The sequence below is a fragment of the Lissotriton helveticus genome, chromosome 3_1 (genome assembly GCF_964261635.1).
Source record: "Lissotriton helveticus chromosome 3_1, aLisHel1.1, whole genome shotgun sequence".
In the NCBI taxonomy this organism is placed as follows: domain Eukaryota; kingdom Metazoa; phylum Chordata; class Amphibia; order Caudata; family Salamandridae; genus Lissotriton; species Lissotriton helveticus.
This window is the reverse complement of record NC_136061.1, coordinates 1,405,169,255-1,405,195,859: the sequence shown is the minus strand read 5'-3', so window position 1 is coordinate 1,405,195,859 and position 26,605 is coordinate 1,405,169,255. Positions and strand designations below refer to the sequence as shown.

The window sequence follows — 26,605 nt, the reverse complement described above, 5'->3', positions numbered from 1 at the left end:
ATGAGAGATTAACTTTACAAGGGGTTAGTACTATTATGGTTATGAGAGATTAACTTTACAAGGGGTACACAAAAATGTTTGTCTCTCCCCTGCTCCACCACCCTCAACAACAGAAAGAACAATCGAGCGGAAGAGATACCAGGCTCCGCAGCCTGCAAAGCTAACTGATGTTCCTGCGGAAGAAGAGGCAAAACCGGGAGTAGCCTTAACACGGCCCCTGGGGGGTGAAACAAAAGACATTAAGGATTCCGATTAGCGAGCTAGCCGGCAGAAGCAAAGCACCCTGCGTATGGCCAGCAGTGAGGAGAGTCTGCAGGCCAGCCCAGATACGCAGTAAGCTGGTGGCATCCAGGTGATGTGCAGAATAAAATAGACGGAAGAACACTCATGTAGTGTACTTCGGAGAGTGTACCAACTGCGTATGCAATTTCACGAGGATCGCTGAGGGCTTTCCATATTTAGGCATGGACCTAAGCAAAAGTCTGTCCAAGACCACGGAAACTAACTATTCTAAGCTTCTAGCTCTAATCTGCAAGGATTTGACACAGTGGCAGCCAGCAGCGGTCGGCAGTGGGAATACCTGCCAGGCGATGACGTGGGCAGGGGCAGTGTGGGGGGTAGTAAACTATGGATTACGGAGGTTTACAGGCATGTAGACATTTAAATAAATAAAACGAATTTCGTTGCGTGCACTGCATCCCCAAATGTGATGCAGTGCACGCAACTAACTTCATTTTATTTATTTATATGTTTACTTACCTGTAAACCTCCGTAATCCATAGTTTACTACTGCCCATCCTGCCCCTCCCCCTCCCCACGTCACCACCCGGTAGGTACTCCCACCACCGACCGCGGCTGGTGTCAGCGGCTCCCACTCTCGTGGTTTGGTAGACTTTACTTGGTAAAAATAAACTTCCTTCCCAGAGTCCTGTACATTTTTCAGAGTCTGTGGCTGCTGCCTCCCCCAGGTCTGCTCATCACGCTTCAAAGGGAGATTGCGGTACAAAAGGGGGTGGTGATGGACGGAGCATCTGAATCAATCAAACACTCACACCCAGTCAAAAGATCTGGGTTTAATCCATCACCGTTCTTTAGCCCACTCTGCCACCCCAGTTCAGACATGGCTATATGCAAATCAGCCTGACCCTGTGCCTCATGGGAACAGTCCAGCCCGAACTGCCAAGCCATGTCTTCCCTGGACCAGAAACAAGCTTCCGAGGACCGGTTTCTGGCATTCCAGCCGTCTTCAGCCCGGCTTGCTTGAATCCAGTGGCAAAGTGAGCAAAGGACTCACGTCTGAGCATACCCTGCCACACTTATGGCGGCCAAAAACGGTACAAAAGGGGGTGGTGATGGACGGAGCATCTGAATTAATCAAACACTCACACCCAGTCAAAAGATCTGGGTTTAATCCATCACCGTTCTTTAGCCCACTCTGCCACCCCAGTTCAGACATGGCTATATGCAAATCAGTCTGACCCTGTGCCTCATGGGAACAGTCCAGCCCGAACTGCCAAGCCATGTCTTCCCTGGACCGGAAACAAGCTTCCGAGGACCGGTTTCTGGCATTCCAGCCGTCTTCAGCCCGGCTTGCTTGAATCCAGTGGCAAAGTGAGCAAGGGACTCACGTCTGAGCATACCCTGCCACACTTATGGCGGCCAAAAACGGTACAAAAGGGGGTGGTGATGGATGGAGCATCTGAATCAATCAAACACTCACACCCAGTCAAAAGATCTGGGTTTAATCCATCACCGTTCTTTATCCCACTCTGCCACCCCAGTTCAGACATGGCTATATGCAAATCAGTCTGACCCTGTGCCTCATGGGAACAGTCCAGCCCGAACTGCCAAGCCATGTCTTCCCTGGACCGGAAACAAGCTTCCGAGGACCGGTTTCTGGCATTCCAGCCGTCTTCAGCCCGGCTTGCTTGAATCCAGTGGCAAAGTGAGCAAGGGACTCACGTCTGAGCATACCCTGCCACACTTATGGCGGCCTAAAACGGTACAAAAGGGGGTGGTGATGGACGGAGCATCTGAATCAATCAAACACTCACACCCAGTCAAAAGATCTGGGTTTAATCCATCACCGTTCTTTAGCCCACTCCGCCACCCCAGTTCAGACATGGCTATATGCAAATCAGTCTGACCCTGTGCCTCATGGGAACAGTCCAGCCCGAACTGCCAAGCCATGTCTTCCACGGACCGGAAACAAGCTTCAGAGGACCGGTTTCTGGCATTCCAGCCGTCTTCAGCCCGGCTTGCTTGAATCCAGTGGCAAAGTGAGCAAGGGACTCACGTCTGAGCATACCCTGCCACACTTATGGCGGCCAAAAACGGTACAAAAGGGGGTGGTGATGGACGGAGCATCTGAATCAATCAAACACTCACACCCAGTCAAAAGATCTGGGTTTAATCCATCACCGTTCTTTAGCCCACTCTGCCACCCCAGTTCAGACATGGCTATATGCAAATCAGTCTGACCCTGTGCCTCATGGGAACAGTTCAGCCCGAACTGCCAAGCCATGTCTTCCCTGGACCGGAAACAAGCTTCCGAGGACCGGTTTCTGGCATTCCAGACGTCTTCACCCCGGCTTGCTTGAATCCAGTGGCAAAGTGAGCAAGGGACTCACGTCTGAGCATACCCTGCCACACTTATGGCGGCCAAAAACGGTACAAAAGGGGGTGGTGATGGACGGAGCATCTGAATCAATCAAACACCCACACCCAGTCAAAAGATCTGGGTTTAATCCATCACCGTTCTTTAGCCCACTCTGCCACCCCAGTTCAGACATGGCTATATGCAAATCAGTCTGACCCTGTGCCTCATGGGAACAGTCCAGCCCGAACTGCCAAGCCATGTCTTCCCTGGACCGGAAACAAGCTTCCGAGGACCGGTTTCTGGCATTCCAGCCGTCTTCAGCCCGGCTTGCTTGAATCCAGTGGCAAAGTGAGCAAGGGACTCACGTCTGAGCATACCCTGCCACACTTATGGCGGCCAAAAACGGTACAAAAGGGGGTGGTGATGGACGGAGCATCTGAATCAATCAAACACTCACACCCAGTCAAAAGATCTGCGTTTAATCCATCACCGTTCTTTAGCCCACTCTGCCACCCCAGTTCAGACATGGCTATATGCAAATCAGTCTGACCCTGTGCCTCATGGGAACTGTCCAGCCCGAACTGCCAAGCCATGTCTTCCCTGGACCGGAAACAAGCTACCGAGGACCGGTTTCTGGCATTCCAGCCGTCTTCAGCCCGGCTTGCTTGAATCCAGTGGCAAAGTGAGCAAGGGACTCACGTCTGAGCATACCCTGCCACACTTATGGCGGCCAAAAACGGTACAAAAGGGGGTGGTGATGGACGGAGCATCTGAATCAATCAAACACTCACACCCAGTCAAAAGATCTGGGTTTAATCCATCACCGTTCTTTAGCCCACTCTGCCACCCCAGTTCAGACATGGCTATATGCAAATCAGTCTGACCCTGTGCCTCATGGGAACAGTCCAGCCCGAACTGCCAAGCGATGTCTTCCCTGGACCGGAAACAAGCTTCCGAGGACCGGTTTCTGGCATTCCAGCCGTCTTCACCCCGGCTTGCTTGAATCCAGTGGCAAAGTGAGCAAGGGACTCACATCTGAGCATACCCTGCCACACTTATGGCGGCCAAAAACGGTACAAAAGGGGGTGGTGATGGACGGAGCATCTGAATCAATCAAACACTCACACCCAGTCAAAAGATCTGGGTTTAATCCATCACCGTTCTTTAGCCCACTCTGCCACCCCAGTTCAGACATGGCTATATGCAAATCAGTCTGACCCTGTGCCTCATGGGAACAGTCCAGCCCGAACTGCCAAGCCATATCTTCCCTGGACCGGAAACAAGATTCCGAGGACCAGTTTCTGGCATTCCAGCCGTCTTCACCCCGGCTTGCTTGAATCCAGTGGCAAAGTGAGCAAGGGACTCACGTCTGAGCATACCCTGCCACACTTATGGCGGCCAAAAACGGTACAAAAGGGGGTGGTGATGGACGGAGCATCTGAATCAATCAAACACTCACACCCTGTCAAAAGATCTGGGTTTAATCCATCACCGTTCTTTAGCCCACTCTGCCACCCCAGTTCAGACATGGCTATATGCAAATCAGTCTGACCCTGTGCCTCATGGGAACAGTCCAGCCCGAACTGCCAAGCCATGTCTTCCCTGGACCGGAAACAAGCTTCAGAGGACCGGTTTCTGGCATTCCAGCCGTCTTCACCCGGCTTGCTTGAATCCAGTGGCAAAGTGAGCAAGTGACTCACGTCTGAGCATACCCTGCCACACTTATGGCGGCCAAAAACGGTACAAAAGGGGGTGGTGATGGACGGAGCATCCGAATCAATCAAACACTCACACCCAGTCAAAAGATCTGGGTTTAATCCATCACCGTTCTTTAGCCCACTCTGCCACCCCAGTTCAGACATGGCTATATGCAAATCAGTCTGACCCTGTGCCTCATGGGAACAGTCCAGCCCGAACTGCCAAGCCATGTCTTCCCTGGACCGGAAACAAGCTTCCGAGGACCGGTTTCTGGCATTCCAGCCGTCTTCAGCCCAGCTTGCTTGAATCCAGTGGCAAAGTGAGCAAGGGACTCACGTCTGAGCATACCCTGCCACACTTATGGCGGCCAAAAACGGTACAAAAGGGGGGTGGTGATGGACGGAGCATCTGAATCAATCAAACACTCACACCCAGTCAAAAGATCTGGGTTTAATCCATCACCGTTCTTTAGCCCACTCTGCCACCCCAGTTCAGACATGGCTATATGCAAATCAGTCTGACCCTGTGCCTCATGGGAACAGTCCAGCCCGAACTGCCAAGTCATGACTTCCCAGGACCGGAAACAAGCTTCCGAGGACCGGTTTTTGGCATTCCAGCCGTCTTCAGCCCGGCTTGCTTGAATCCAGTGGCAAAGTGAGCAAGGGACTCACATCTGAGCATACCCTGCCACACTTATGGCGGCCAAAAACGGTACAAAAGAGGGTGGTGATGGAGGGAGCATCTGAATCAATCAAACACTCACACCCAGTCAAAAGATCTGGGTTTAATCCATCACCGTTCTTTAGCCCACTCTGCCACCCCAGTTCAGACATGGCTATATGCAAATCAGTCTGACCCTGTGCCTCATGGGAACAGTCCAGCCCGAACTGCCAAGCCATGTCTTCCCTGGACCGGATGCTTGTTTCGGGTCCAGGGAAGACATGGCTTGGCAGTTTGGTGCTGGACTGTGCCCACAAGGCACAGGGTCAGACTGATTTGCATATAGCCATGTCTGAACTGGGGTGGCTGAGTGAACTAAAGAATGGTGATGGATTAAACCCAGATCAGTTGACTGGGGGTGAGTGTTTGATTTGTTCAAACACTCCATCCATCATCCCATTTTGTATCGCTTCAAAGAAAGATTGAGCGCTTTGTGTGGGGGAGGGTGAAACCCAGGCTACAAGGGGCTTGTAAATCTGCCCCTAAATATGCATGGATGTAAATGTATCCTTTGTGGAAATTCTAAAGTGGTACCTTAGATGCGGCCCTCTAAACCAATTGTGGGCATTAGTGATTTACGGAACTCTAAAAATAATAACATTACGTATAATCATCACACAGTAAAGATTATTGTCGCCCACCAGAATCGCCCTAGGCCTAGGGGGATCCTGTTTTCCCTGCAATCGACCTCATTATGTGTCTAGAACTTTACCGTTCGAAAATACCTCCCCCCTACCCACCCCCCCATAAACTACTGATACCATCTGTGATACCAGATTCCCGGTACCACCTCAGGTCATAATGATTTGGTCACCAAGAGACGCCAACGTAATGGGGAATAACAAGCGGATATTAATACAGATCACAGGTTTCCACATGTGAACTCCTACCTTTGAGATTGTATCTGAGGACAAAGTACTCCACGTATGACTTGCATGATGGGTCTCTCGTAAAAAAAGCGAAATTCCCGCACCTGGAAAACCGGATGCTATAATACCGCATCACTTGTAATCCCCGATGCTGCCAATAATTCCCTTGAAAGGCCAGGCTGCGAATTATGGTACAAATACAATTGCAATGAGGACTATAGTTAGGGTGACCAACCGTCCGTAAATTTCACGGACAGTCTGTAATTTCGTTTGTCTGTCCGTCGTCCGTGAAGGATTCTTTAACGGACGCCATTTGCCCGTAATTTTAACCGGGCACCGTTCGCACCACCCTAAAGCCCGCACAGCTTTCACCCACCGCCCTTCTTGACTCTGATGCTGTTCCTAAGCTCAGATACCCCGCAGCATTGGAGAGGCACAGCGGGATGGCAACCTTCACACCTTCAGCCCTTGATGAGCTGTTAAGCGGTGCTTGAAGGTGACTGAGAGGGAGGGGCTGCAGCTTCAGGAGAAGGGGCATCTATTCAGATGCAAACAGACCTGAATGCGTCATGTCTCTGCAATTTGTGTGAGACAAAAATGGCCAGACCTGCCAATGCTTGTTTCTTTTTGTTCAATGATCTGAGCTGTACAGATGTACACAAAAACAAGAATCACAGAGAGAAACATCAAAGTCAAACTTTTCCCTCTGCAGATCAGACGGGGCTCAGAGTTCATAGCTCTCCGATCTCATCTGTGCAGGAGCACAGCACCTCTTCTCAGGGCACCAGCGGGGGTCAGCGCCTCTTCTCAGGGCACCAGCGGGGGTCAGCGCCTCTTCTCAGGGCACCAGCGGGGGTCAGCGCCTCTTCTCAGGGCACCAGCGGGAGGGGGTCAGCGCCTCTTCACAGGGCACCAGCGGTGGTTCAGCACCTCTTCTCAGGGCACCAGAGGGGGTTCAGTGCCTCTTCTCAGGGCACCAGAGGGGGGTCAGTGCCTTTTCTCAGGGCACCAGCGGGAGGTCAGCGCCTCTTCTCAGGGCACCAGCGGGGGTCAGCGCCTCTTCTCAGGGCACCAGCGGGGTCAGCACCTCTTCTCAGGGCACCAGCCGAGGTCAGCGCCTCTTCTCAGGGCACCAGCGGTGGTTCAGCAGCTCTTCTCAGGGCACCAGAGGGGGTACCGGGCACCGTTCGCACCACCCTAAAGCCCGCACAGCTTTCACCCACCGCCCTTCTTGACTCTGATGCTGTTCCTAAGCTCAGATACCCCGCAGCATTGGAGAGGCACAGCGGGATGGCAACCTTCACACCTTCAGCCCTTGATGAGCTGTTAAGCGGTGCTTGAAGGTGACTGAGAGGGAGGGGCTGCAGCTTCAGGAGAAGGGGCATCTATTCAGATGCAAACAGACCTGAATGCGTCATGTCTCTGCAGTTTGTGTGAGACAAAAATGGCCAGACCTGCCAATTCTTGTTTCTTTTTGTTCAATGATCTGAGCTGTACAGATGTACACAAAAACAAGAATCACAGAGAGAAACATCAAAGTCAAACTTTTCCCTCTGCAGATCAGACGGGGCTCAGAGTTCATAGCTCTCCGATCTCATCTGTGCAGGAGCACAGCACCTCTTCTCAGGGCACCAGCGGGGGTCAGCGCCTCTTCTCATGGCACCAGCGGGGGTCAGCGCCTCTTCTCAGGGCACCAGCGGGGGTCAGCGCCTCTTCTCAGGGCACCAGCGGGAGGGGGTCAGCGCCTCTTCACAGGGCACCAGCGGTGGTTCAGCACCTCTTCTCAGGGCACCAGAGGGGGTTCAGTGCCTCTTCTCAGGGCACCAGAGGGGGTTCAGTGCCTTTTCTCAGGGCACCAGCGGGAGGTCAGCGCCTCTTCTCAGGGCACCAGCGGGGGTCAGCGCCTCTTCTCAGGGCACCAGCGGGGTCAGCACCTCTTCTCAGGGCACCAGCCGAGGTCAGCGCCTCTTCTCAGGGCACCAGCGGTGGTTCAGCAGCTCTTCTCAGGGCACCAGAGGGGGTTCAGTGCCTCCTCTCAGGGTACCAGAGGGGGTTCAGTTCCTCTTCTTAGGGCATCAGCGGGAGGTCAGTGCCTCTTCTCAAGGCACCGGCGGGGGTCAGCGCCTCTACTCAGGGCACCAGCGGGGGTCAGCACCTCTTCTCAGGGCATCAGAGGGGGGTTCAGCGCCTCTTCTCAGGTCACCAGCGGGGGTCAGCGTCTCTTCTAAGGGCACCTGCGGGGGTCAGCGCCTCCTCTCAGGGCATCAGAGGGGGGTTCAGTGCCTCTTCTCAGGGCACCAGTGGGAGGTCAGCGCTTCTTCTCAGGGCACCAGCGGGGGGGGGGGGGCGGGGGTCAGCACCTCTTCTCAGGGCACCAGCGGGGGTCAGCGCCTCTTCTCAGGGCAACAGCGGGAGGGGGTCAGCGCCTCTTCTCAGGGCACCAGCCGGGGTCAGCGCCTCTTCTCAGGGCACCAGAGGGGGTTCAGCACCTCTTCTCAGGGCACCAGCCGGGGTCAGCGCCTCTTCTCAGGGCACCAGCGGTGGTTCAGCACCTCTTCTCAGGGCACCAGAGAGGTTCAGTGCCTCTTTTCAGGGCACCAGAGGGGGTTCAGCGCCTCTTCTCAGGGCACCAGCGGGGGTCAGCACCTCTTCTCAGGGCACCAGCGGGGGTCAGCACCTCTTCTCAGGGCACCAGAGTGGGTTCAGTGCCTCTTCTCAGGACACCAGAGGGGGTTCAGTGCCTCTTTTCAGGGCACCGGCGGGAGGTCAGCGCCTCTTCTCAGGGCACCAGCGGGGGTCAGCGCCTCTTCTCAGGGCATCAGAGGGGGGTTCAGTGCCTCTACTCATGGGCCCCAGCGGGAGGTCAGCACCCTTTTCTCAGGGTACCAGCGGGGGGTCAGCACCTCTTCTCAGGGCACCAGCGGGGGGGTCAGCGCCTCTTCTCAGGGCACTAGCGGGAGGGAGTCAGCGCCTCTTCTCAGGGCACCAGCCAGGGTCAGCGCCTCTTCAAAGGGCACCAGAGGGGGTCAGCACCTCTTCTCAGGGCACCAGAGGGGGTTCAGCACCTGTTCTCAGGGCACCAGAGGGGGTTCAGCGCCTCTTCTCAGGACACCAGAGGGGGTTCAATGCCTCTTCTCAGGGCACCATAGGGGTGTTCAGTGACACTTTTCAGGGCACCAGAGGGGGTTCAGTGCCTCCTCTCAGGGCACCAGAGGGGGTTCAGTGCCTCTTCTCAGGGCACCAGCGGGGGTCAGCGCCTCTTCTCAGGGCACCATCGGTGGGGGGGAAGGGTTCAGTGCCTCTTCTCAGGGCACCAGCCGGGGTGCAGCACCTCTTCTCAGGGCACCAGCAGGAGGTCAGCGCCTCTTCTCAGGGCACCAGCGGGGGTCAGCACCTCTTCTCAGGGTACCAGCGGGAGGTCAACGCATCATCTCAGGAGACCAACGGGGGGCTCTGTGCCTCTTCTTAGGGTACCAGCGGGGGGTCAGCCTCTGCTCAGGGCACCAGCGGGGGTCAGCACCTCTTCTCAGGGTACCAGCGGGAGGTCAACGCATCATCTCAGGAGACCAACGGGGGGCTCTGTGCCTCTTCTCAGGGTTCCAGTGAGGGGTCAGCACCTCTTCTCAGGGCACCAAACATCCTAGTACCGGCCCTGATTACACTGAGGCAGCACGTGGTTCTCTTCACAGAGCTTAATTACTGTCACTAAATTGTAAACAAACCTCAGTTCTTCAAACATGCAGTCTATAATGTAATAAAATTAAGAAATGGCACAATCGCACCCACACTGATTAACAAAGTATGGAGGACAATCAGTTAAATCAGTTCTCTTGGAGTATCTCCTTTACGTACTGTACATCACAGTGGGGGATGGCAAAACTAACATTTTGGAGAGAGAGACTGTCTTCTCGTCTTGTCCAGGAGGGGGTGAGGAGCCCTACCCCATCCTGGAAGAGACCAAGATGATAATAGAATACTGCATGCCCACCCCTGTGCCCACCCTGGTGTATCCAGTTCCCCCTCCTGTGATGGCTCCTGCCCCTCCACCCCCCAGTGATGGCTCCTGTCCCCCCCTGTGGTGGATCCTGTCTCTGCCCTGGGTGGCTTCTGTCCCAGTCCTGGAATGGCTCCCGCAGCGAGGAATATCCAGGAACTGATTTTTTTCTTGACGGGCCTCTTCTCAAAAAGGCTCAGCTCAAAATTAATGTGAAAAGGTGGGCGAGTGAGTAAGTGAAGGGATGGGTGGATGGCTGGATGAATTAGTGAAAGGGTGAATGGATAAATGTAAGATTGAATAGATGGATAAGGGGAGAGGATGGATGGATTGATGAGTGAGTGGAAGGATGGAAGAGAGAAAAGGTAAATAGCTGGATGTATGGGTAGAAGGGTAGCTGGGTGGATGGATGTGTGAAAGGATGGTTGAGCGAAAAGGTGGATGATGAGTGAGTGGGTGGATGGATGAGTGAAATGGTGGATGGATTGATGAACTGATAAGTGCAAGGGTGAATGCATGAACGGATGAGTGAAAGGGTGGATGTAAGGATGGATGAGTGAGTGAAACGGGGGTAGATGGACAAAAGGATGAATAGATGAGTGAAGGAGTGAAAGGATAAATGGATGAGAGAAAGGAAGGATGAGTGGATGGATGGGTCGAAGAGTGGATGGATGAGTGTACAGATGGATAGGGTGAAAGGGTGGATGGATAATGGATGAATGAGTGAAAGGGGACGCCATTAATTTTGATTCGCGCCTGTACCTGGCGTGTGTTTGGGATTTCGGTACTGCCTGCTGCCTAAAGCTTGCCGCACCCGCTCCGCGGGTGCCGCTTCGCCTTCCTTGCTGGGGGCTGGACTCTGGTACCTGGCGCTGCTGAGGACTCGGGCTTGGGTGAGAGGCACAGCGGGGCTGCGAGCGTGAGCAGGGACTCCATTGCCCAGGAGTCCCTGCGTGATCCTGAGAGACCTTCCGGTCCGCTCTCCCCGTTAGCCCGCCCACCGCCCACAGGAGGGTATTTTATCTCCTGCTTCAGACTTTTCCCTGGGACGCCATTAATTTTGATTCGCGCCTGTACCTGGCGTGTGTTTGGGATTTCGGTACTGCCTGCTGCCTGAAGCTCGCCGCACCCGCTCCGTGGGTGCCGCTTCGCCTTCCTTGCTGGGGGCTGGACTCTGGTACCTGGCGCTGCTGAGGACTCGGGCTTGGGTGAGAGGCACAGCGGGGCTGCGAGCGTGAGCAGAGACTCCATTGCCCAGGAGTCCCTGCGTGACCCTGAGAGACCTTCCGGTCCGCTCTCCCCGTTGGCCCGCCCACCGCCCATCACGGTCCCTATATCTAGGTACAGCACTCCCGCAGCGCGGGACGCAGCTCGGGGCGAAGACCGGGCTAAGAGCGGGCCGTTTGAGGCCGTTAGAGGCTGGGAGAGACTGGACTGGGCCACTCTCCTTGGCCTTAACCTTTCGGTTCACTTGCTTTATCCATTATGTCATCCCGTGAGTATAAAGAGAGGGCAGCCAAGTCCAGACTAAAAAATGGCACCCTAGATGATTTCATCACCAGGACCCACACAGCCATTGATACAGAGATTGCCAAAATGCAGCACCGAGTTTCTATTGAATTAGATGCCGCAAAGAGATTAACACAGGAGTTAGTAGCAGCCAAAATATCTTCATTGGGGTCAATAGCCTTCGCCAAAACTCCTGACCGTCTCACTGGAGCACCTCTCATTGTGATTGAAACTAAGGCAGATATTCATCAGCCATTAGCACCGACCACATTCACATCTACATCACAGGGGGGCTCACCAACATTAGTATTATCCACTAATTCCCTAACTTCTTCCATGGTCGGGATAGACGGGGAAGAGAAGGAAGGTGAGGGTGGTCCCCTGGAAATGGCACTAAGCCCTAAACCCATGGAACTGGGCACGGGAAATTCTTGTTTTAAACAACGAGGGCCACAAAATAAAAGGAAGCGTAATCACTTGACAGCATACGCAAAAAAAAAAGCCAAGATTGCAAAGGCGCAGTTACCTACGAAGGCTCTATTTCCGCTACCCCAACAATTGCCCCCAATGAACATACAGCCACCTGATTTAGCACCAGAGATCGATACAGATTTGCTGGTGGTAACTCATGAAAATAAGAATCTCGTTATCGAGAATGAAACTAATGGGGTGCCATACTGCGTCATAAAAGGGAAAGACGTAGATTTTCTGACTATGGTATGGGAAACGCTTAAAAAGCTCCTAAATCCCTTTGAGGAGAGACTCTCACAGATAGGATCCCAGCTCTTGGACATGGAAAATAGTATTTCAAACTTAAATAAAAAACCAACCCATAGTCAAGATAAGGACCTTATGGCCAGCCTTGAGAAGTTGATAAAAAGCCTGCTGAACCCTTTGATGGAAAAAACCCAAATTGTTAATCTAAAATTAGACCAATTGGAGTTTTTAACATCTAAAAACACCGCCTTATTGGAGAGTATTGTGGGGAATAGCAAACAACCTGTTGCTGCTGGGGGTAATAAGACTAGTAATACGAGTTTACCTAAACAGTGTGCTAAGAATAATCAGACACAAGCACAGCAATTTAAAACTGCAGCGTCCGTAAATTCTAGTGGTGTTATCTCCTGTACAGCACCAACTATCTTGTCTAAATCTAAGCCGGTGACTACCGCAGGATACAACCCAAATAACTCTATGGTGGTGGCTACACCAACAAACACAGCTGCGCCAACCTTGTCCAATACTGAAGGGAAAGAAACTCCAGTTTGTAAACCCCTAGTCCCTAGCAAAACTCCCCTACAGGGTAAACAGATCTATGTAAATATACCCCCTGAGTCTGCCCCGTTTATGGCAATTTTGATAGGTGTTCCATTAATCGCAGAGAACAAATATGAGAAAATGGAGGACCTTTTAAATAAAACAAAATTTTGGTTAAATAATAACAGGCCCCTAACCGAAAGTACTGCCACAAGAATACTAAGTGTGCGGAGGGTTCCCTGGGTTGGTCCAAGCAAAAAAGATCTGGAGGGAGATTGCATTCTGATTAACTTTAGAGACATCTGGGTAAAAGATATAATCTGTAGTAAAGCGAGGTTTGGTAGGATGGGGGATATCCAGTGTGTGGGTCTGGAATATTTTTATCCCAGACTCTATCATACTGCCCCAAACCTTAACCACTACGGCCGAAGAACAAATGGTAAAAATCACGCAGGCTGGGCAAATAATTTGAACATGAATCAAGGCCCCCAAAACCATTATGCCCCTTGGCAAGAGATAAATGGCCCCTTTATGGGACCACCAAGTATGGGTCCTTTTACTCAAGTCCCGTTCAACCCACGAAGACCAAGGTTTCAGGGTGCGGAATACCCAGGATGGACCTCAATTAACAATAATATCCCATTGATGAATCGTTTTGATCCATTAATGGGTTTGGACGGGGTAGACTGACCACCAACTGGGTTTGAGGGCAATGCGTCTATCGTCCTAGCTTCAGGAAAGAGGGAAGATTTAGGGATACCTTTCAATGATGACTTAGTGTTGGTGAATGTTGATCGCGATATCGTGAGCATTGGCCCCCCGAATGAAGAGAATATCGCCACTTCTGGGGGAAATATCCCTTTGGGTTGCGAGAAACATATATTACTACCGGAACAAGATCCTTCAGGTACTGGAGATGTTTTGGGAGACAACCACGGGATACAGGGATCGTCTTTAATATCCCTAATGTCTTGGAACATTGCCGGTCTAACAGCCAGATTGGAAGATGAGGCATGGCTGGACTTTGTGGGAGCCCATGGAATCCTGTGCTTACAAGAGACTTGGACTAGGAATACCTGTGACATTGAGGGTTTTCAATCATTTGCTGTCTTGGCCGCTCCCTCAAATTCTGGGAGGGCAAAGGGTGGTATAACGACAGCATTGTCTATAAAATTACAGAAGTTGAAAACTTCAAAACTGATGGACACAAATTGGTATCAACTGCTGTTATTAGAACATCTTTTCCCAGAACCTGTGTTGTTAATCAATTGGTATTATAACATCTTCAATGGATATGACATATCGATAATTCAAAGTTTGGAGGAGGCGGTGGGTAAAGTACGTAGCAGACATCCTCTATCGTCTGTCATCTGGGTTGGCGATTTCAACTGCACGTTGTGCAGTTTTGGAGGCTCGAACGTGTGTGGTCTGGAGGACGTAAATGCTCAGCCCCTGACCCACTTCAAACACACACCTCAGGGGGATGCTCTGAATAATATTATCATCATGAATGACTTGTGTGTGGTAGATCCTGGGTCTGCCCCCGACACACCGCATATACCAACTTTTCAGGGTACAAGGGGGGAGATGAGTACAATTGATTTTGTTCTGGTATCCAGCAGCTTCCTCAAATATGTTGAGAAATTGTAGGTGGTGGCTAATCCTGCAAGTGACCATAACCCCCTAATATTGTCATTGTGCGTGCCAGCACAAGAATCACCAAAGATCTGGGAACAATCAATTAAGTACAGCAAGAATCAAGGCGTTACCATGAAATGGGGGAAGGTAAACGCAACAAAACTGGAGGAAGATATTGTTGTTAATTGTAAAATGGAAATAGAATCCTGTTTAGTTCCTGTATCTGACCCCCATGTGGTTATCGACAGTTTTGAGAAACTGTGTGGCCATGCAGCAAAGCACCTTAGGAAACCCAAGGGGAAGGGTGGTCACAGGGCGCATAGATGGTTTGATTCCGTGTGTTCTGTTATACACCGATCGCTAAAACTAGCCCTGCGTCAAAAACCAAGAAACAAAGAGCTTGTAAGAACTAGCAGAAAGGCTTATAGGGAGGCAATTGTAAAAAGAAAGCAGGATTTAAAAAACATTGCCTGGGAAGACCTTGAAAAGGCAGCAGAATTAAAAGATAGCAGACTCTTTTGGGAGGTTTTAAATCGCCCTCTTTTCAAGAGCGATAATAAAGAGTCTATAGTTATGCAGGTCACCGCTGAACAATAGGTTCAACACTTTACCAAGATTTTTAATCCCAATTCTATTCTAATAATGGCAAGTATGGAAAGGACAGGGGAATGGGTGGCACCTCCCTCGGCTTTGACCCTCAGCTCTTCACTTACACTGATAGAGATTGAGGAAGCCTTAGGGAAGGGATTATCACTAAAAGCCCCGGGCCCAGATGCTGTCCCTCTGGACCTTTTTAAATCTAATGTTAGTTTGTGGGCACCCATACTACTGAATGTTTTTAAGGCTGTTGTGGTCGGGCGCATCCCAGGTACATGGGAGGAGGCAATTGTAGTGCCGATTTTTAAGAAGGGTGATAGGGGCGACCCACGTTGCTATCGCCCGATTTCTTTAATAGATGCGTCATGCAAGATTCTGGGTAGGGTAATCCTTGCGAGATTAGAAAGCTGGGCAGATTCTACAGGATTTATAGTTGACTCCCAATATGGTTTTAGGCGTGGAATGGGGACTAATGAGCAGTGTCTCAACCTGGCGCTAATTCTGGGCAAATACACGAAGGCAAAAAAATCCTCATTACATCTTGCCTTCATGGATTTGACAAGTGCATTCGACACAGTTTGTAGACATAGGTTGTGGCGAATGATGGACGACATGGGTTTTGAGGAACCTTTGGTCACATTGCTTCGTCGGTTACATGCAGTAACAACTGTGTCAGTTAGATTTGGCCCTGGGGGTGAGATGACAAAACCAATTGCCTCCACTGAAGGTGTGCGTCAAGGATGCATTTTGGCACCTTTTCTTTTTCTGGTTTATACAAATGGGCTAGAAAAGTACCTACTAAACCAGGGTTGTGACTTTCCAAAAATTAAAGGTAAAAGTATTCCCATGCTTTCTTATGCAGACGATACTGTCCTAATGACATTAACTGGAAACAGCATGCAAGTATGTCTAGATGCCTTTAATACTTTCATGCTTGATCTTGACTTAAAAGTGAATTTTGATAAATCATTTGTAATGTCTTGTGGCCCTAAAGGGTCAAACATTGGGAAGTTTTTGGTCAATAATCGCATAATTGGAAAAGTGGAAAACTTTAACTACCTTGGTAATTTGTTTAATAGCAAATTAAGTTGGATACCAGTTATGAAGGTTCGAGCCCAGAGTGCGACTCGGGCTATAGAGGGTATTTTTCGCTTCTGTAGCAAACTGGGGCAAAAACATGTTACGCACCTTAAAACCCTCTATACATCAAAATGTATATCGGTGGCCACCTATGGGGCAGGGGTGTGGGGAACTGAAACACCATCTGTGATACAGGTGGTGGAAAATAATTTCATAAAAAGGGTTTTGTCAGTTCCCAAAAGCTGCTCAAACATCTTCTCCCACAAGGAAATTGGAATGGTCAGTGTTTCAGATACGATTCGACTGGCCCCTTTATTGTTATGGGGCAAAATATGGAAATCAGAAAACCTGCAACTTACCAAAGATATTATCATTGATTGCATGGCTCTAGAAAACTCAAAACAGATCCCCTGGTTGTCTTATGTTTGTAACATGTTTAATAAAATTGGATTAGGTTCCTATTATGACAACCCCGAAAAAATAGAGGGAAATCCTAAGGTGGACATAAAGGCAATGTATTGGAAATCACTGAATCCACTACCCACGGACAATGTTAATGTTCATGCTCGTAAGCCCCAACCTCAGTTTTACCTAACATTCACCCTTAATGTGCAATGGCGATTCCTACTAACAAGGTTCAGACTGGACCTCTTGCATTTTTTGCTTGCCTTCCCGAAACAAGGGGGTTGGTGTGAGAGGCTGCCCCCATGTCCATGTAACAACAGGGATAGTCAAAGCACTATACATGTGGTCCTTTTTTGTTCCTTATACCAAGATCCAAGACTTCGGTTTCTTAAACCAATCTTGAAAGGGAGGCAACCCTGCACTTACAAGGAAGGGTACGATTATTTGTCAGCTTTATCCTCCGTAGAAATCTGCTGTGCCATGCTAAATTTTATCAGAGTTTCACTAAAGATCAGGAAGGTCTATGGTTAGCATCACATTGTACATAATATCCTGGTGAAAATCATGTATTATATATCTGTTTTTATTATTATGCCTTTTTAAATTTAGAAAAAATGTGTATTTAAACAAAACTTTTTTGTAATGGTGTATGAAATATTGTATGTTCAGTACTTTTATGATCCATTTTATGAATCGAATAAAGTTTTTTGAATACGAGTGAAAGGATGAATGAGTGAAATGATAGATAGAGGGATACGTGATGGATCGGTTTGCAAATGGTTGTATATGTTTGAATATGGCTGGGCTTACTTATATACTATTGCATGACCTCTGATGTGTCTGTAAAACGTATCCAATTGTCCTGAAGTTTTGTCCTGAATTTTGACCTCCTGTCCTGAATTTGTGTCCTGAATTGTGACCCTTTGCCCTACATTTTTACACTCACCGTCCTGAATTTGCACCAATACCAGTTGGTCACCCTAACTATAGTCTTCATTAGAACTCGTTTCTCTTTCGTGCAACACACATCAGAAAGATCTTTGAAGTTGTGCTGGAGATTGTAAAGCGCTACTTAGCGCGGCATCAAACAATAAAAGGCGCTAGAAATATGCAATCGTTAATTAACCTTTTCTGTGTTTTGCAAACGGCCACGGAAAATCCATCAGACTATTTACCTTCACGAGGCACACGCATATAATGGTTTTATTTTCTTATGTTAAATCATGAAGTAATTATTCATCAAAGATGATGAGCTTCTTCTGGCAAAATTTAAAAAACCGTCACATAATTTAAGAGCAAACGTGCTCTTAATTTAACATAGAAATTATTCGGTATGACAATAAGGGAAACATATTTTAGACAAAGTGGGCGCATAAAAAAAGAACAATATTCTTACGACAAAGTGACATTGTGTGGCTGGGCTGACGCATGTATCAAAATAATGTTGGCTCTCAGATTGACTGCGACATTTTGAATTATTCTTTCTGTTCTTAAATATACATCTATGATCCCAATGCAGGCACTTTCGCAGCGTCACCATCACCGCCAGCAACCTCAACTGATACCACCACCACTGTGACGACTACACCGGATGCATCCACAACCGTCACCTCCGATGCAACGAGTACAGAGGAGTCTTCTACCGCCACCCCTGCGACATCTACTATCGACGTGACTACTCCAACAACAATAAAACCAACTCCTGCAGCTACATCTCCCAGTCCTGCAACAACCACAGAACTAGTCACAACCCCATCCTCACCCACCAGTGTAACGGCCGGGCAAGGTGCGACCCAACCTACTCCTACCACTGCGGGTCCCACGGAAACAGATACAACCAAAACCAATGACACAGCTGCTGACAAGTCCACAGCTACGCCGACTAACACTACTTCCGCATCATCAGAAACGCCTAGCGCAGGTAATGTTTTAAACCCATATATAATCGATGCTTAGGCGCAGGACTACCTGACGACAGTAAACAACTATGTGGCTCGTGTCTTTTTCGTCTTCTGCAAACGGTTGCTGCTCTGTCTGCAGATTCCCATTATGCAATTAAGAGTGCGATATTGCATATGTTTTGCGTGAAGATGAATCGTAACAGCCGCGGACACTATTTGTAGCATCAAGCCGCTCAAGAAGGTGTGTCTTGTTAGGATGAGCCTTTGAGCTGCTCGTCCAAGATGGATCCTTTGCTGTGAAAGGCTACGCTCGGATTCAGCTAGGACCAGGGAGCTGCGGGTAATAGCAGAGTTATTAGCTCAATATCCAAATCCCGTTTATGTAGGAGTCCATCTTGAAATGGACCCCTAAATAACACTCGGGCTGATTGTTGGAAAGTACACTCCATGTGGGGCACAACTCCCTGATTAATCTACGATGTGTATTTTGTCCCTTGTGGTCAGTGCGTTTTGCAAGGCATGTCTCACACACCCAGCATTTATTCACTGTTAAGGGGCGTAGTTTCCATTGATGCAGCAGGTGCAGTGGCACTGCTGGCACAGGGTCCCGAGGGCCTGACTGAACCCTGATTATTGCTGTATTTTATTATTCAAATGTGTGTAGGGGTTGAAGGAGAGGCACCCATATCGCACAGATGTTCACTCGACTTCGGCTGAATGGGGCGTCATGAATGGTTGGGGGCTGAAGGCTTGGCGCCCCCCACTGCACCGCAAGATATGCAGGGCCCTATGTTACGTCCCTGCAGGGGCCATTTCCTTTTTAAGTCTCGCTGAGTCAGCGCATGTGCTGCTCCACGAGACATTTAGTGTGTGGGTTTACAATGTGCTGCCACAGGCTTTTGGTGGCCTAAAGCTTGTGTGCACGCAAACGTGCACGCGCGCAGCCGCCATCTTTCTGCCTCTCAATTTTCCTTCCGCAAAACTCCTTCCCCCTCCCTCATCACTGAGCGCGTCTTTTCACTGGTTTCCTTTTGCAGTCACGCGCACCTTGCTTCAATGCCCCTCCCCACCACAGACCGTGTCTCAAAAAAAGTATCAAAAAGTTTGAAGACCTCTGCATTGGAGGGATGTAACACATACCTACTTTACCCCACAATGGCCTTTAATACAATCGATCATAAATCGATGCTCTCTCCCTGCTTAATCAACGTTTTGAAGTTAAATGATCTGTCCTAAAATGGTTTGAATTTGTTCTCGCTAACCGCTCTTTAACAGTAAATATGGATATAAATCTCTCCAAGTCTACTCCATTTATATGTGGTGTCCTGTGAGGTTCCATTTTGGCACCCAAACTCTTTATGTATTACGTGGGGACCCTCTCTGAAGTTTGTCAGGATACAGGGGTCCCCTTCCATTAATACGTGATTGGCCGCCATGTCTACCTCAACATTTCAATTCTGGTCATCTTTGTATTTATGTCTTTCCCAATACTGGATTTCAGCAGACAGACGAACACACATACACTTTTTATTCTACTCCAACTCATTCCCTTCTCTTGTCTCACCTACACTAAGCCTTTCTCATCCCCATTCTACTCCCCGCTCTCCATCTCTGTTCTGTCAATCCACTTTCTCCTCTGCTCTCTCTCTCCTTTGCAAACCTTCTTTGCCTCCCTCTTTTACTTCATTCACCTTCCTCGCCTTCTACCTCTCAGTCTCACTGTTCTCTATCCAACTCTCTTCCTCCTTCCTTATCCGTCTCGCCCCTTCCCTTCCCTTCCTCTCCCTCACACTCTCATTCTAGTATTATTCACTTTCACTGCACTTCCTGCCAGACCTCCTTTTACTACCTGCTCACCCCCTGTGCATCCCTTTCTCCTGCTCTCTAGGCCTCACTCCCAATCCCCCCCAATTTCACCCCACTCCCTCCCCTGCCCTCATACCCACTCTCCTCCATTCTTCTCTTTTCTCTAGTTCTCATACTCGTATTCCAGGTTCCCTTCGCCAGTCATCCTTTATGCTGTAAATGTCCACTTACTGGGGCTGCGGAGACAGCTGGGCTGCGGCGCACTTTACTTTAACAGGTCTGTTTGCAAATAAAGCTTGCACTGCTAATGACCGTCATATGTCCCTGCTCTGTATGTTAATGAAGCTTCGAAAACCCTGTCATTATACAAGTGCCAGAAAGGACAGGATTGGTCGAGGAAAGGTGCAAAGAAAAAAAAAATCACTTGACTTCAAACCCTTGCATACCTAGACTGCTTTCTGTGTAGAGATAACAAACAACATGTTTTGAAAACTAATACTTATGATGTAGTGTCTTATTTCACAAAAGCAGAAAGCTAAAAAAAAAACAAGCATTGGCATAGCCAATAGGTCTCGCCTTTGGGACCTTATAAGTGTTTAGTTATCCAGCACAATATCCTTGGTGCAACAACATTAAGTGTTGCATAAGGTCCCAAAGGCGAGACCTATTGGCTATGCCAATGCTTGATGCTCTGTGGCCCGTGATACACTGACTATGTAACTCTCACAGTTAGCTACTGCCTGTGCTTTTGGATACTCCACTTCACATGATTGTTTAAGTAGCAGATTGCGAATAGCTGTAAAGAACGTCTGTAGAGCTGAATAGAGCAAAATCTCTCTTTTTTTAGTTTGAATCCTTTTTATTAGAAAAAGTCATAAAATACTATAACACAACTCTTCAAAATTCATGGCAATTTTCTGTATAAAGGTCAAAACTCAACAATGCAACTCTAGCAAGAAGGAAATTGGTAAAAATAAAACACAACAAGTCGAGAAGGCTATAGTGCAGCTAGTGTTTAATTCAAAATAGCAAGCAGAGCAACAAAATATCCAAGAAAAAGTCAGCTGGAGCTTAACATTTATAGAAAATCAACATTATATAAGTTTTTTTCTTAGAAGTCAATGAAACTTCATTGCATGACAGAAACTTGTTGCTCTCAGCGAAAACCTCCCCTAGGAGGTGCTGAATGGTGTTGATGGGAAGATATCATTCATGTTCACAATATTTGTCTCACTATTCTCACAAAACCTTTGAAACAAGGTTACATTGTTAGGAAATGTGCAAGGCTTTTGAGCCCACTAGAGTTATGAAAATTAGGAAACATGTTTAGTGTTACAGAAAGCTTCAAACTACTATAAAATTACATTAATATTGGATTCAAAATTGTTAATACGTTGAGGGCTATATGTGCATTTAGTTACACAACATTATATGAGAGTAAATTAGCATAATACAGGCAATATTTAAAGTTTGTTTTCACAGCCCCCCTTTTTTTCCAAAAGGAAACTATTTTTCTTACAGTAGTCACATTAAGTGTAATCTCATAATTTCTTTATTAATCTCATTATTCCCACTTTTCTAACCATCATGAGTGTTAGCCAGCAGAAACATGTGTCAGTGCTATTATTTGTGCAAGTGGTTGGATGATGCACAATATTAGCCTAACAGCTATAAATATAGCAACCTTGCAGAACAATACCAATAATGGATTCATACATCTTCATACCCCAAGAGCCGAAACACCCCCAACCACATCAGATGCTGTTAGGGCTTGGTCACTTTATAGTTCAATGTAATATCTTTACATTCTCCTTAATATTATCTATTTTTCATGTATGCTAAGTGAAGTGTTGGGAAGATGAGTGCAGCTTTCGGTCCCTACAATAGCACAGACCTCTCCTTTGGCCGCTAATGGCCAAACCTTCCGGCCGCCCGCTGCAGGGCTGGAAGCGACCTCCGCCGGTCGGGGACAAGATATGGAAATTTCCGGCGTCAAGCGGACGAATTATTGACCAAAAACACCAGCGCTGTGAATCGGAAGGTGTCCGGAGCGTGGAAACAACAGAAATAGACAGAAAAACCGGAGCGAAGGGTCGCAATTCGTAAACGAGACCTGGGGATGTGAAAAGCTCCGTGCGGGCTAAGATGGCGGCGCCCTGCGGTGTAAAAGCATCGGACCCAGCGCGATGAGGGAATAACGACAGCAACGTATACAGGTACAGATGCACAGTGCCTGGCATACATACATGTTTACAGAATTAGCGAAGTGTGGCATAGTAGCGCAGGCGATATTGGAGTGAGGAGATGCGCTACAACGATGAAGTTCATCGGACCACAGGGCAAAATGGCGGGAGGCTTCAGAACGAACGGCCAGTGAAATGCAATGCAGATACGGCAGAACTGGCGAAGATGCCTCAATGGTACACAGCAGCTGGCTCTGTAGAATATACACCCAACGGACTATCTGTAAACACGACGACTGTGTAACTGGCAGTTACGCACACCATGCCTGACCCTAAGATGGCGGCATTTTAATGAACCATTCGCCTAACATAAGTAGGAATTAAATGTAGATTCTGAAATCGGAAAGGACGAGGAAGCCGAAGAACCGGGTAGCGACCCGTCACTGCGCTAAGAACATCAAGAATCCACTTCAAGGTCAGTGAGGCGACTCTTATGCCCCACCACCTCCTTCTGCCCTGATGAAACCCCCGGTGGGTTCAGTAAGGGGGCAGTAGCGGGGAAATCCAGAGCCTAGACACCCCCCGAAAAAAAAAAGAAAAAAAAAAGGAACTGAAACCTAAAACCGGGCAGCCGCCATTTTTGTGTGGGAAGTTTTCGCAACAATGAAGCGAGCTAAGACGGAAATGAGCGATGTATAAAGCGGAGGCCACAAGCACAAGCTCCTCCCCCCAGGGTCAACACCACGAGTGCGAGTGAGCGTCACAAGATGTTTGCAGCCATCGCCAAGTAGCCAAGGCTCTGTGAGACAACACATTACATCAGGGGCAGAATAGTGAGCAGCGGACTACCAGCACAGGCAAAGAAGTCACGCAAACCCTCCCCCACGAAAGTTAAGAACGCGACGTAGTACCAGGTAATCCCTGGCGAACACCACATGAGCGAGTGGGCGGCACAAGTGGAGAGTTGTGGGCTGTTGGCAGACGCCGCCGATTAGCCAAGGTTAGGCGAAGCAACAGAGTACTACGAGGGCAGATTAGCATACTGATGATTTCCTGAGACCCTCCTACGCATTTCAGCTTTGATGTGCCCCTGCGCGTACACCACCCCTGCTGGGAGATCCAATGCTGCAAACTCATCTAGGCTGAAACATCCCATGATGGCGACTTTGACAGCCCGGGGAGAAAAGCTGAGACCCAGCTACTTCTGTATGATGCCCGGTGGAGATACCTCGCTAGCTATGGGGGAGATTGACTTTGGGCTCCCTCCTTAGACTATTCAACTACACAGCCGGACTTCGGGCTAACGGTCCCGTGTCTCTCCCGACCTTACCTTCCTCCTCTACCTTCCCCCAACACTGCCCCCTCTCCGCTCCTACTCTTTCCAGCTTTTGTCCTCTGCCCTCACATGCCCTTGCCCTTTGTCCCCCACCCTGTTTTTTTTTCTGTGAACCTCTTCCCTCGCCACCTGAGACTAAAATAATGTGTCTGATGCCCGATGGAGCTACTTGGTTTAGCTATAGGGGAGATGTGCCGTGGATTCCCTCCTTGGTCGTCACCTACCTAGTCGGTCTTTAGACAGACTTGCTTTCGTCTTTACGGTTGTCTCTCCCCTTATCCTCACTTTCCCTCCTCCCCCACCCCCCTACTTTTTCACTCCTCTCTCTCCTCCCCTAATGTATTACTGACTGTTTATATAATGTTTACTTGTTTGATCTTTTCCTGATATATTGTTGAACCACATTGTTGCACTTCCTTTCGTCTCTCCTGCAGTCTCCTACCGCATCCGCCCTCTATTTATGTCTATCCTTCCCTCCTCTCTCAATGTATTGAGACTGAACTATTTTGTCTGATGCCCGATGGAGCTACTTGGTTTAGCTATAGGGGAGATGGGCCGTGGACTCCCTCCTTGGTCGTCACCTACCCAGTCGGTCTTTAGACAGACTTCTTTTCGTCTCTCCTTATTGTCTCGTCCCTAGCTACTATCCCCTCTCCCCCGAATCTCTCCCCTTGCCTGCTACTCTGCCTACCCCCCTGTCCTTTGTGCCCTTTGACTAAGCACTCCTTCTCCCCTTGTTGGGGAAAGATCCAATATTTACTCTCTGGAGTCTCAGCGAACCCGCTGAATGAGTCCACTGCGCCAAGGGAGCCACTCACACTTGAGGTTTGGTATGGCACCCCTTGCCAAAGCACTCCCTCTCCCCTTTCTGGGGAAGGATCCAGTATGAAGGCCTTGGAGTCTCAGACACCACTCTGAGAGAGTCCACTGCGTAAAGGGAGCCTCTCGCAACAGAGTTTGGGAAGTGAAGGCACTTCCCCTGGGATCACAGCTTACTGGACTTTGGACGTTTTGCCTTGACTCGTCTAACGGTTTGTGTCCCCGTCACCCTTCCCCTCCTCTTCCCATGCTGTGTCTCTCACACTACCCTCCTCTTTCCCGCCTTCATTATCTGTCTACTTCCCCAGCTCCAACCCCCCCTCCCCTGAATCTCTCACCTAGCCTGCTTTTCCCCTTTCGTATTTGTGCTTATTGTTTATCTCGACCTTACAAGTTACTATGTGGCCATGCGGTACGAACTATGTAACCTTTGTAATGATGTAACCTGTAACTATGATCTGATGCTCATGTAAAGCGCTCTGATACCTCCGGGTCTAGCCAGCGCTATATAAAACTTTTGAAATAAATAAATAAATAAATAAAGAGACAATCTAAAGCTATTTTGTTTTGAATCTGCATCTTGGCAGTGGCATCTAACTGTTCTGTCACGTATCACAAAGCTACTGAGGTGTAATTTGCTATTTATTCCGAAATGTCTGCATTTCTTCTCTTCTCATCTCATCTAAAGTGACAGTCATTCCATACATGGGAATTAAAGTGGAGAAGAATCAGAAGGTAGTTGAAATAGCTGCCTGCTCCTCTTTTCTCTAAGGGATGATCATCAAAGTGTCTTACGTCTGGAACGCTGTACATTTGCATAACAAGTCCCAGTCTGGTCTTCATGACCTCTTTGTGGGTGATGTTTGAGAAACAACAGTCTGAGGGGAAGGTACTGTTCAAAAGGAGGTGACTCAAATAAATGGTCTCCACTGTTAAATCATATTTTCTGTGTCCAACAAAAATACTAGAGACATTTGCTCCGCTGTGCTCAAAAGTAAGCCCTTGCTCAGTCGTTGCAAGACATGTTGCATATGGCATATTACAATTGAAATGTTTATTAAACTTTTCAAGGCCTGGGAGGAAAGAGTGGAAGAAGAAGTCAATGCCTGAGATGGAAACCTGAAGGCATATGTAATTAAAACTCATGGGCACTCCGATCAAAGGAATGCTATCTCTCACATCCTCAGATAAGTGTGTGCATATCCAAAAGGGGGGAGAGGTATTGTTCAGTGTCTACTTTTCCGGCAGAAAAGAGGTAACTCAGTGCAATGGAAGGTGCAGTAAAGTTCGGTCTCAGAAAATTCCCCATTCTGCCGCAAGAATGTACCCATCAGCAGACAGATGCTCAAGGCCACACATACACAGAGATCTGAGATCCAGGAGGAGGAGGTGACTTACCTTGGAAGGGCGCAGGAGTGATGAGAAGCTGTTAAGGCAGCAACAAATGGTGGTAGTGGAACAGGCATGGAGAGGAGCATAAAGTATTTGACCCACTGTTAAAAATTGGGTTCTTGGTCGACTAGGGTATGAGCCCAAATCAAGCAGCAACCACAATCCTAGACAGGTTAAGAAGCAGGCAAACTCTAAATTAACCTGTGCTCACGCTCTGATAGCTCGGCACTGAGCAGTCAGGCTAAACTTTAGAGGCAATGTGGAAAGTATTTGTGCAACACTTCAAGCAGTAAAATAGTGAAAACACCCCACAAAAAATAACACTAGGTGAGAAAAATAGAGCTTACTGTAATAAATAAAACAAGACTAAAGCAGCAAAAATCCAATCATATAACCAGAGTTATGAATTTTTAAAGAATAAACTGTAAAATAGCACTTAACAGCATAAAATGCCAGCAAGGATATCTGGTCGCACTGGACCAGTTCAAAGTCAAAAGTTCAAGCTGACCGCCATGGAGCGTGGATTGGATACAGTCTCGGGTTAGCCCATCTGAAGTTTTACTTTCTCAAGTTTTGTGCCAAGAGTCCCGTTCGCTAGGTAAGAGTTCACCGGTAGTAGCGTGGCGCAAAGAGCCAGCCGGGCATCGTGGCCAGGCAGGCTGGGGCATCGTGGTGACGATCCATGCCGGCAGATGATGCTTGCTGTGAAAAAAGATTAACTTGCGGTGGCTTGCGCTGATTCTCTGTGCGAGAGAGGTAGTTCTGGGTCAAACTGGCCTGTTTGTGAAGAGCCCAAAAGTTT

At 48.7% G+C, this 26,605-nt stretch overlaps 1 protein-coding gene across 1 annotated transcript in view; it reads left to right on the top strand.

Annotated features, from left to right (window-relative positions):
• The window catches only part of MUC13 (mucin 13, cell surface associated), a 774,931-nt gene that overhangs the window by 37,004 nt on the left and 711,322 nt on the right, over positions 1 to 26,605 (top strand). Inside the window, exon 2 of the mRNA XM_078682060.1 lies at positions 17,886 to 18,287. Within this exon, the coding sequence (XP_078538186.1) occupies positions 17,886 to 18,287 (402 nt within the window). The remainder of the gene's footprint in view (positions 1 to 17,885; positions 18,288 to 26,605) is intronic.